This window comes from Macaca nemestrina, chromosome 12 (genome assembly GCF_043159975.1).
Source record: "Macaca nemestrina isolate mMacNem1 chromosome 12, mMacNem.hap1, whole genome shotgun sequence".
NCBI classification, from domain to species: domain Eukaryota; kingdom Metazoa; phylum Chordata; class Mammalia; order Primates; family Cercopithecidae; genus Macaca; species Macaca nemestrina.
In genome coordinates, this window is record NC_092136.1 from 30,199,930 (window position 1) to 30,212,274 (window position 12,345).

General features: G+C 39.1%; 1 protein-coding gene across 3 annotated transcripts in view; it reads left to right on the forward strand.

Moving 5' to 3' along the window:
• Window positions 1-12,066, forward strand: part of LOC105471559 (solute carrier family 1 member 2) — a 169,564-nt gene extending 157,498 nt beyond the window's left edge. For all 3 annotated transcript variants that reach the window (XM_071074880.1, XM_011724095.3, XM_011724096.3), the window contains exons 10-11: window positions 1,710-1,941; window positions 6,217-12,066. In XM_071074880.1, coding sequence (XP_070930981.1) covers window positions 1,710-1,941; window positions 6,217-6,288 — 304 coding nt within the window. In that variant the 3' untranslated portion in view covers window positions 6,289-12,066. The remainder of the gene's footprint in view (window positions 1-1,709; window positions 1,942-6,216) is intronic.
• Window positions 12,067-12,345: the final 279 nt, after the last annotated feature.

The window sequence follows — 12,345 nt, forward strand, 5'->3', positions numbered from 1 at the left end:
AGCCACGTATTCCAAGTGCCTGATTTTGTGGATGACCTCAAGACCCAGTCTTCGTTCAGATGTAGACATGATCACCCTGAGGCGGATTCTCCAAAGCAGAAGAGGCGCAAGAGCATTCTCAGATGGAGAGAGGCCCACAAGAGTTAAACTCCAGCTTTGATCACAATTTTCCCCCACATTTTCTTCTTAGTTGAAATCAGAAAGACGACCAGCTTATACTTTGCAAACAACTGGCCTTGCAAGGGAGCCAGGCCTGATTCTTCCTAGTGCAGCTTCCTTATTATTCTCTAATAAGAAATAGATTTAATAATAGCAACTAGAATTTATTTAGAGTTTGTTCCAAGAACAAGTTAAAGTTTCCGCTTTGCCTGGAACTAATATTATTTGAATTGAAAGCTACAATGTCCTGGACTAAGACTGTCTCAGCAGCATCTTTATGTAAACTCCTTCATTTTAATTTTTTTAAAACATTTTTTGTAGTTTTTCAGCATCCTTTTAAGACTTTGAATATCTGGTAAACATGGCCAAAAGGATTCTTCACACTGATTTGACTTGAACTTATGGATGAGAGGAGAAAACTTACTCTTTTTTTTTTTTTTTTTGAGACGGAGTCTCGCTCTGTCACCCAGGCTGGAGTGCGGTGGCCGGATCTCAGGTCACTGCAAGCTCCGCCTCCCGGGTTCACACCATTCTCCTGCCTCAGCCTCCCGAGTAGCTGGGACTATAGGCGCCCGCCACCTCGCCTGGCTAGTTTTTTGTATTTTTTAGTAGAGACGGGGTTTCACTGTGTTAGCCAGGATGGTCTTGATCTCCTGACCTCGTGATCCGCCCGTCTCGGCCTCCCAAAGTGCTGGAATTACTCTTAAGAATTTAATTAGCTTTCCTGGCACTGAATTTCTGAGAGAGAGAGAGTTATCAACCATCCTTTTTTCAAGTTAAAACTTGCAACACAAGATTTGGAGAAGGATTTTCTTAATATTTCCTGATTCCAGAAACACTCTGGGAGATTTAATTTTTTTTTAGGTTAATAGAGCAAGATAAAGTATTTTGTTTTTTTCAGGACGAGTAGTCAGTTATAACACATATTGGTCAATGAGAAAATTATGGCTGGATTTCTTATCTAACAGCTGTGTCTGTGTGTGAGGGAAGTGGGTGCAGGGAGAAAGGAAGGCTTAGTTCCCATTCTTACAAAAACAGTGACTTTTCTACTATGAGAAAGTTCACAGATGGTTAGTTTTTCCAGTAAAACTAATAAGTAACATAAGCAGAAATAGTGTAGAGTCTTCAAAAACAGAACAGTTTAAATCAGGAGTGGTTGCTGCACTCAGCTAGGTGTGTCTGGAGCCTGTGTACTAATTCTGATTTAGACACATTATTTTTCTTTAATCCTTTCTTTCCTCCTCCTCCTCCTCCTTTTCCTTTGCTACTGGTTATTGGTGTTTACCATTTGCCAGACATTTTACCAAGCCCTTTACGTATAATATCTCACTGAATTTTCACACAGTCTATGAGAGAAGTATAAGCATCATCTCCAACTGACAAACAAGGAAGTCAAGGCTCATGAAGGTTAAGTAACTTGCCCCAAATCAAGCAGAGGGAAAAGGTAGAGCCAGAACTCAACCCTACGTCTCTCTGACTCTAGACCTTGACCTCTCAACCACCACATAATACTGCTTCCTCACTGAACCTTTTCTGTTCTTTGTTCTCAGGGACAGGATGAGAACTTCAGTCAATGTTGTGGGTGACTCTTTTGGGGCTGGGATAGTCTATCACCTCTCCAAGTCAGAGCTGGATACCATTGACTCCCAGCATCGAGTGCATGAAGATATTGAAATGACCAAGACTCAATCCATTTATGATGACATGAAGAACCATAGGGAAAGCAACTCTAATCAATGTGTCTATGCTGCACACAACTCTGTCATAGTAGATGAGTGCAAGGTACATTTCCCATTCATGGATATCGAGACCTGTATATAGTAGTGCATGCTCGATTTCTTAAGAAAAAAAAAAAAAACAAACCATAAAGCCCTGCATGTATTATTGTCACATTTATTTTCCTAAAGAATCATGTAACCCAAGCTTCTGTGAGTCCCAGATCATCTAATTCTGTGTCTAACGTGGCAGGAAATCAACAAGTCTGACAGAGAAAGAGTCAATCAGTTGCTTATTTTGTCCATGTGACATGAAACAACCATTGGATTCCCCCATCTGCCCCACTTGACTAATTTGACCAGTTATCTTGAATATTTTGCCCAAGAATTTGTGGTTACTAGAGCTTTTCTGACTTTCAAATATTTGATTCCTCAATTGAAGCATCAAGAGAAATCCCAAGCTGATGTACCTATCACAAGTATTGTCCTTGCTATATATCACATATTGGTCAAAAATGTGCCCACAGAACTTTACACAACTATCTTTTTCTTAATTATTTTTGTGGGAAAGGTGAATTTTGACCTGAGAGTACCTTGCTCCAAAAGTGGGTAAACAATTTCAAGTAGAGAACAGGTATCCTTCAGGACAATTATCCAGAAATGTCTTTTTAAAAACACTACATCTCAGACACTGCCTGGCTGCGCCATGCAGCATGGATGTTCTGGGCTCTCCTCCAAGCTGTTGGGTGCTAATTCTTCAAGCTTGATGGGCTCTGTCTAGCCTTCATTGTAACTAATTTGACATTGTCAGTCAGAGTGTCATGACCAGAGTAAAGCAAACTTGGAGAAACCCTGGCAGGTGAGCAGAATCAACTCTGGGGGTTGGTTTCTAAAATGATTCCACACAGCAGCTGAGGACAAGCTGAACCCAGCCAGAGATCTCTGGTACCTTTTTGACTTCTGTTGACAAGGTCACATTTAATCACTAATTTCTTCCTTTATTACTTCTGGGTCATTACAAATACATACTATGGCTCTTGCTGGGCAACTAAGGATGTCACAGAAATAATTCTCTTTACTGGATTGTAACATAGGTCCAGAATTCTCGTGGACTAGCACAGGCTTTTGCTTGTCCTCTCTATGGAAGATACATACATGGGTGAACAAGGACTCTGAAACAAATTAGGGAGGGAAACCATCCATCAAGAGGCAATTGCACAAGTTTATTAATTGACTCAGTGAAAATGATTCAAATTATTAGAAATTCAGATGTGCCTAAAGGACATGATGCATTCTCATGGAAAGCTGGTGTTTCCCACATCTGAGTGAATGCGCTGGATTATTCCCCGTCAAAATGTTAGTTTGAATCAACAAGGGTCAATAATCTTGTGAATGGCTTTATGTTCTATTATATTTAAGTACTTGTTGTGTGCCTTGTAAGGTTTAGTTGAGTGTCCCTGTCTCATTCCTGTGAGATCCTATATTTTGATTATTCATCAAGTATTTACTAAATGCCTATTATCTATAAAGCCATAAATTAGGCACTGGAGGACAGCAAGAAGAATGTACAATGTTGATAAGACTTGAACTCAAATTATTGCCATATGAGGAAAAGTTATGTAAAACAAAACATCACAATTTTTTAAAAATTTCATAATTATATTTGAGAAGAATCCTAGTGGTTAATTGCGTATGGCCCTTTTGGAGTTTCTCAAGAGGCTTCTTAATATTTTGTAGGACACTTTTTTAAAAAGAAGGTGTGTGCACGTGGAGATGTCTTTAGATTTCAGACTTCCTGGATTTGAAGGACATCAAGCACATGAGGATAAATTTGCTTCTTTTTGTTTGTTTCTGAGACAGAGTTTCACTCTTGTTGCCCAGGCTGGAGTGCAACGGCGTGCTCTCTGCTCACCGCAACCTCCGCCTCCCAGGTTCAAGCGATTCTTCTGCCTCCACCTCTTGAGTAGCTGGGATTTTTTTTTTTTTTATGTATTTTCAGTAGAGACAGGGTTTCTCTGGTCAGTAACTCCTTATCTCGGGTGATCCACCCGCCTCGGCCTCACGAGCTGCTGAGATTACAGGCGTGAGCCACTGTGCCTGGCCAATTTGCTTCATTTTTAAAAGCAAACTATTTCAAGCCCTATAAGGAAATGTTGTGAATTATCCATATCAGTAGGAAGTAAGCTAATTAGCAGTAAGGCTTTGTCCCTAGTTATACTACTGTGACCCAGCACCTAAAATAGTGTCTGGCATGTTGTAGGGGTCTCAATAATATTTGTTGAATGTATCCTTTTAGCATCTTTAGTCCTTGCTGTATTTCAGATAACGTTTTTGCTGGACATTCCATAGAGATAGTGGATCAATCTCTATATAAATGGTCAGTCAGCCAACCATCTGCAAACTCATTGGTTAATTAGCCTTTAGGTCACCAGTGGTCAAGCTGAGCAGGTCTTGAAGATGATGAAAATAGCTCTATTGGTTTATCAACTGTTTCAGCTGTTTACATTTTTAATGAAATGGTTGGGTTCAGCTCAGTGAAGGCTATTTTATCCTCAGCCTTTGCTAGGTAAAGCAAGTTGATTTTTCTCACTCTAAATCAGTTAACTGTGTTGACGCTGATGTGGGAAGGAGGCAGCCAGAGCCATGGAGATACATTTACACCTTTCTGAGGATATCTGGGTCACATTTATTTATTCCTTTGAGCTTCCTTATGGTTAATTCTGTCTCACTATTTCCCACTTTTTAAAAACTGACATGGGAGATGTCAGCACTTGCTGCCAATGCCATCCTCTTTTTCTTTTCTATTACCCAAGTGGTTGGAGCAGAGAGGATTGGGGAATGGAGTCCTAGCTTTCTTTAGCCCAACCAAGAAAGGAAATGCCAAAAAAAAGCTGCTGTCCCAGATACTTTGAAACATAGGCCCCAGTATTTACAAACAAAAAAAACAAAAAACAAAAAAACACTTCCCCCCAAGTGCTGTCTGGTCTTCCAAAGGCACCACACTGTGATTGATAATTTTGTACCACTATTGATGTGGTTCATCACCGAGAGCCAAATAGGCACATTCAAGATCATAGTGAACAGGCAACTTTCTCCAGGCAGACAGTCTGTCCCTGGCAGTCTTTCTTGACAGTTCACTGAAAGGGAAACAAATTTGCTGCAGCTCTGGTCAAAACTTTAACCATTTCAAGCATTGTTATGTCTCGTTGGTCTGTGTATTCAAACTCTTGCCTGGTAATAGTAGTTTGAAGTTACACAATAGTTTTCAAGTTTAATCAGAATAACTGCATGTGGAGCTGTCATTGCTAATTGCATGGTCTGTTTTTCTGAAAAAAAAAAATTGAGGGGCTAATGGGGATTGAATGAATGGTTTTTATTTTCCTTTGCTTGATTCGTTGAAGGGCACTTGGTTTTCTGTTCCTAGCATGTTGTATGTGGTCATGATGCATGCATTTCACTTCCACTTGGGTAAGAAGAAAGTCAGATTTCTTTCAAACATTGCTGTGTTTGTCATGTCTTCATATTCTAATGCTTTCATAAATCCAGTCTCTCCATTATGTGGAATATCAGTCGTGGGTTTAAGTTTGCACATGACGTTGAGGACAGACAGAAGGTAAGCTAGGAAAACTACTTAGAAGTGGAGGGGAAAACCTCCTATTCTGCAAAAAGGTTCAGTTCACTTTGAGCCAGGGAAGCATAATATAGATGGTCTGGTAATAATATAGCATAATATAGATGGTAATTATATCTGATTATTAAATGTCTGCATTTAAGTAATTTAGATAAACATTGTCACCAATCTCAGACTTTTAATTCTCCCTACTTTTCTTTTTAATCTTTAAAGCTGGGATAGCTTATTTGGCACAGCTGAAACGTCATGATTTCTGATATAAAAATTAGACATATATGCCATCTACCTGGTGTCATTGCAACTGAATCTTTCACATGCATGAGTAGAACTAGATACCTAGTTCTGGATTTCTTCCTCTGTGGTTGTATGGAGTAGCACGTGGGCACTATATTTTAAGGACTGTGTTATTGTGTGATGGATCTTTGGGTAGTTAGACACCCTGCAACACTAAAAACATAGTAGAAGTTATTCCCCAAATTGCAAAGCAGCTTTAATACACTGATACTCCCAAGGCAGATATGGATTTTTAAAATTCACAGATCACTGTTGAAACCCAAGACAGGCTCAAATTCAATTTGGAAAGAACTCCATTTAAAACTAATATTTCAGTCATGTCGTATAATCTTGGATTTGGTGCTTCTCCACATAACCCACAGGGCTTTTTTCTGGTTCATGGCCTGTAAGCTGGATGTTGATGATAATTATTTTCAGGTAACTCTGGCAGCCAATGGAAAGTCAGCCGACTGCAGTGTTGAGGAAGAACCTTGGAAACGTGAGAAATAAGGATATGAGTCTCAGCAAATTCTTGAATAAACTCCCCAGCGTATCCTATGGTAAATGATGATTTAAACAAGCTTTCTTTAAAAAGGAAAAAAATGAAAAAAATGCATATATTTCTATGTTTACTTAATCTGTTAGCCGAGGCTTAGAGGAGCTCTTGTGAGTCAGTGATGACAGGCACGGTGCTGTGTCTTTGCCAAATAATGCTTTATAACCGTCTAATTTTCTCACTTGTATTATTATTTGAATGGATGCTGCTGGAGGAATCAGTTTGAATTGAAGACATGTTCTTGCCAGCTTCACTTTTCTCCCTGGATGCTCTTTTCCCAGGGGACATGAGTAAAGCAGTGTGGTATACTCCAGGGACTTGGGATAATGAGCAAACACACAGTGTGTTATTCCTTAAAGTGTTCTCCATGTCTCGCCTTGTTATGCACAAGAGATTCTATTAAAAGCTTCTAGAAGTAACTCCCTTTAAAATGTCTAGTAGAGTTTGCACATGGGCTGATTAAAAGCAAATACCTGTCTTAGGGAATTCTGACAATTTATTTTCCATATGCTCTTTAAGTAAAATGTTTCAAAGAGAGTTTTAGAGGGAGCCATGCTCTTAAAGGCAGTTGATTAAAGAACCTATTACGTCTCTGCCTTACCCTGTGTAATCTATGAGAACAATGGTTGAAATTTCAAACTATGCTTCATAATTCTTTCTAAATTTGATAATTGATTAGAAAGTATTTTATATATAACCACTGTACACATTGACAAAAGTAAGAGAGCACAGTCAACATAAAATTTAACCAGAGTTAAATATTCAAATTTATTTATGTTTGGTTTGCCTTCACCTGGTGTAGTAAAATCAAGTGAGATTATTTGGTATATGTTTTGCTTTGTTTAACCCAAAATATTATTTTTTGAGTTCCTAAAGACAAAGACATTTTTAATCTGTCAATTATTTCAGTCATCATGTCTTCATCCTAGAAAGCCTCGACATTTTGCTGTCCTCACACATGGAAGACACTTGTGTTGGCTGTGCCTCTTTTAATGTCATCTCTTGATGAAACAAAAATACTGGTATTTATCTAATATGTAGAAAGCATTTTGTAATCTTCTATCAAAGCACATAAAACCAGTTATAGGACACAATTGGAAGCAGAGCCAGTCTTCCTCCTCAATCTTCTCAGTAGAGAGGAACAGAAAACAAACATCTGTGCAAAAACCCTATAAAAGTGACATTCCTATGGCAGAGTCCAGGCAGCCTTGAACCATGACGTGGCAACCAAGGATGGCTCTGTACAACTTCATGGATGGAATCTTGTTTAAGGCTGTGAAGTGTTAAGGAATAAATAATATAATTGGTGTAGCACAGTGCCTTGCATGCAGTAGGCAGCCAACAAGTTCTTAATGATTGGTTATGCAAGCTAAAATTTTTAATGTCTCTACTATCCTTTTTTTATTGAATAATGCACAGTATTTTCCTAATGTTGCTGGGTTTGGGAGTAAGCTTGGGACTTTAATCATTGAGAAATAAAGCACATTTGACTCTAAGAAGTATGTAGAACCTTGTTTATAGGTGAGAGTAGGCTGTATTATATGAAACCAGCAGAGGGATGCTGAGATAGTCATGGTTTATAGAACCCAAATTCTCTGAGATGAGGGTGCTTATGGACCTCAAATAGCCTTTCTTATCTACTCCTTGTGACTTCTCTCTTCTAAATCAGATACCTTTGAAACATACAAGAGACATGAGATTCCAGTTGTTTTTGTCTCCTAAACCCTAGTTATTTTTGGATACGGATCACTACTGAACAGTATTAGGCAACTTTTCATTTTTGTTTTTTTTTTTTAGATGGAGTCTCGCTCTGTTGCCCAGGCTGGAGTGCAGTGGCACGATCTCAGCTCACTGCACTGCACCCTCTGCCTTTCTAGTTCAAGCGATTCTCCTGTGTCAGCTTCCCAAGTAGCTGGGACTACAGATGCATGCCACCACGCCTGGCTAATTTTTTGTGTTTTTAGTAGAGATGGGTTTCATCATGTTAGCCAGGATGGTCTCAATCTCCTGACCTCGTGGTCCACCCGCCACGGCCTCCCAAAGTGCTGGGATTACAGGCATGAGCCACCGCGCCTGGTCAGAAAATGCATTCTTTACAGCAAATGTTGCAGGTTAAGGAGACAGTTCTTGGGTTTAGCTGTGAAACTGTTTAGGATTTTCTTTAAGTGGTGTTCCCAAGAGCTTTTCTATGGTAAGTTGGAGGCTCTAGGCAAAGTGTTTAGGAGCTTGTTGTTTTTTGCTATGGAAGGCCAACTTTGGGATTTGTATATATGGGCATGTTTCTCAAAGGAGTGATCACAGGATTGTCTTCTCAAAACTCTGCCTGAAACCTTTCTGGTGTGTTTTGTCTTCAACTTTTTCCTAGCTATCCTATTAGCCTGTAAATATATCAGTAGACAATGTGTTTGGAAGAAACAAGGTGTACAACTTCACAAAGCAAGTTTTTCTGGTTCTAGACTTACTGTTTGCAGGAAGTCTCATGAGAATATACTTAGAAAATCATACTTATCTGGAAATTCAATAAGTCATATTAAAAATAAACAATTTCTTGAACTCAGGACTAGCCTGAAAATCCAAAATGTATGTAGACATATGTCTATGTCCTCTGTTTTTTTTGTTTGTTTGTTTTTTTGGTTTTTTTTAAGCCTCATTTATTTCTCCCATGCCATGCCCATTTGGGATTTTCTTTGCCCAGCATATGTGCCATAAACAGAACAAATGGATCCAAGGTATACCTCTAATAACCTTTATCTGAATAGAATACATTTAACCTGTCAATTATATGTGTAGATTTATCCTAATTGGTTCAACATGTATATGAATGCTTGTAATAGTCTGTTACTATTTGATAATGCATAAATGTTATATTTATATACAGTTACAGCAGGCCAGAAACATACACACACTGCATCCTGTAAGGTCTGTAAATCAGGGCTTTGGCAATGCCATTTTGTTATAGACTCATTCACTTTTTTTAGGAATCAGAATCATTTCAGGAGAAAACCAACCAAGTAGACTTTAATTCTTCTCTTTCTCATTCTTATCCTTTGAGAAACCCAAGTGGAATCATCAGTTAATTACTTACTCAAATTCAATCAATCAAATCCAGTGGGTGAGAAGAATGGCTTATCTTTCAAGGTAATGCTTTACCTTAGATCTTTGAGGGCATGCTTCCCATACAAAGAGCATCAGAAAATCAGGGCAATCATCTAGATCTCACAGATCTTCAACATAGGACTCTAGCTTATGACATCTGAACCACAGAGCTATCAGATTCAGTTTTTACTACCTATTGAGTGTGTAGAGACACAGCCTATGGTTTTGCTGCCTGTGGAAGTTACCATACCCTGTAAAAGACAAATATTTCTTTCTCCTCTCGAACCACTAGTCAGCCTGGATATTCATGAAAGCTGAAAGAAGGGGTGCCAAAATGCCTAGCTTCTGGATTTAGACTCATGGAATGTGAGAAAGGCTTAGGAAAAATTCAAGTCATGGGGAGATTCCTGCTAGGTGATGCCAGGAATCCCAATGACCTGTTGATTAGAGAGTCTCTGGTCATTTCCACTTGTGCATGGAGAAATATGTCATTTGCAAATGTATCTAGTCAAGAAGCCCTTTTGGAATAAAGTGGTTGGGAAACTCATTTACTGGGTCCCCCAAAGGAAACCCAATTCTGCCATGTTTTTGCAAATACTACACGTCCCTTTGCTCTCAATAGCAAAAGTTATCTTATGGTGTTTTACTTTTGTCAGAATCAAGGCTTCGGCCACCGGTGCAATATTTTCCCATGGAATGCAGCAATAAATTCAAGTAGGTATATCCATGCTCAGAGAGAATTCTCCATAGTTCTGACTCCTGAAAAACAAGTCTCATCAGCTCTCACCTGGTTTGATGACTGAAAGTGCACAGCAGTTACACCCTAGTGGAAGTGATTTTTCTCACCTCGCTGCTCTCTAACTCTTACGGCTATCTAGTTGTCTGAGCTGCTGGTTTGTTTTACTTATTCTCCAGCTGAACTCATTCCAAGCCAAGAAAAAGGACCAAATGAAATTTTCAGTTATTATCATACTTGTTCCTTGAATAAGAATGCTAGAGTCTGGAGGTGTAAGAAGACTAAGTTAAAGCAAACAGCCTGAAGGAATTCTGGAGTGAGAGTTTTGTAAGTCTAGTTGTCAAAGAAGATAAATGGTCTCAGTATCTGTAGTAATTTCTGGTTAAGCCTAGAAGGATCACTGAGTGCCAACCCAGGCAGGTGGCACTAGGGGCAGATTGTTCTCCTAGTGTAGAGTGAGTTTCCAGTTGCTCATGAAACATGTGCTTATGATTTTCCCTAAAAGAAAACCAAATTTTCTACTCCTCCTCCTTCTTTCCTATCATTCCACTTATTGTTGCTGCTTTGCAAACAGACAGCTTAGTAAGCCATCACACAAATTAGTGTGAGGCTTGGTTTTAAAATAGATAACAGAGAATCTTGATTAAATAATATCCAACTTTATAGCGTAACACAGCTAATTCAGGCAATGACATAGAGATGATAAGAAACAACATGGTTTGGTAGAGGGAACATTTGATTTCAACTCTGCCCATCTTTAGCTGTATGACTTACGTAAGTCATTTTGTGTCCAAGCCCCATTTTCTCCCATATGAAAAGTGAAGGGGTTGGATTAAATGATTAAAATCCCCTTCCAGCCCTGTGATCCCAACGTATTATGATCTCTGCTTTGTTTCCTTCTTAAGAGGCTTCCTACTATAAAATGTGACCTATTTACATTTTAAGTTGAAGGAGCCCACAATAATGAATTATCAGTTTAGATTTTTCTCATCCCCTCTGGGAGAAATTAAATTCAAGCCTCTATTCATTTTATGTCTTATAACAAGCTTGGAAGGTGGCCATGTTCATTCACAGTTGGATGTTTTGAGACACCAATATACATTTTTTCCTAAAAGTTCTCTCTACCTAAACTCACCTTCCTAATAGAAGTAGTGATTTGGCTCACAAAAAAATGTTTCCAGAGTCACCATGAGAGGACTGGATGAACCTACAGCCTCACTCAAGCTCTTGCATCATTCCTGCTGTAGCAACAGAGCCCACTCTGAATACCCAAAAAACACAATTTTCTCCAACAATTCTAATTGCCAACCCAGTGTGGGAATTTGACAGCCTTTGGCAAATAACCTTGAACACTCTTATGAAATTTGGTGCAACACTTACACAATCACGGCAACTGTTTGTAAATATCTTCTCTTCTCTGCCAGCATGTAGACATGCACATCCACTCACAAGTAAGCCCGCAAATTCATTTTCACATTTTCCTCTTGGTTTCTTTTTATCATGGGCATCACATTGCAGGAAGAGATGCTCTAACTTACAAGAATGGAATTTTCTGACTATCTTTGTCCTCTTCAAGGCCTGATGAGTTTCTAGGGTGGATGGGATACAATGCATGGTCTACAAGGTGCATGTCACCAGCCATGATCTTTAAACACCCTCTTGTACTTTCCAGCACTGCTGCAATGGCCCATGGCTGGCACCTCTGCTCTTTGTCCAAACTTCTGCTAAATAGAATAGTGTTGGTATTTACTGTGTTGTGAACTCCTTTATTGCCAGAGAAGACTTCAGCTCTTTAGGTTTGCAGGGGCAAAATGTAAAGCTAGGACTGAAAGGACAGGGTTTTGTTTGTTGGCCGGCTTTATTCCATTAGTGCAAAAAACCTGATGCAAGGGCAGCAAGATATACACAATTTCTTCATTGACCCATATAAGAACCTGTAGAAAAGTGAGAGATGCCCCTAAGTTCCTATTTCATTTATCCTAAATAATATCCTGAGTAACTACTGATCAGTTTTTCCCTATGTCCAGCCTTGCTTCACTTCCCAACCTCCAGGCCAAATATTCATTCTGATATTTTACAAAGTCCTTCTGGTTTTTACACAAGGCCCTTTTGTGCTGAGAATAAAACCTGCTATTGAAACAGATCTCACTGCTTTGTAGAGTCAGCAGTTGACCTAAAG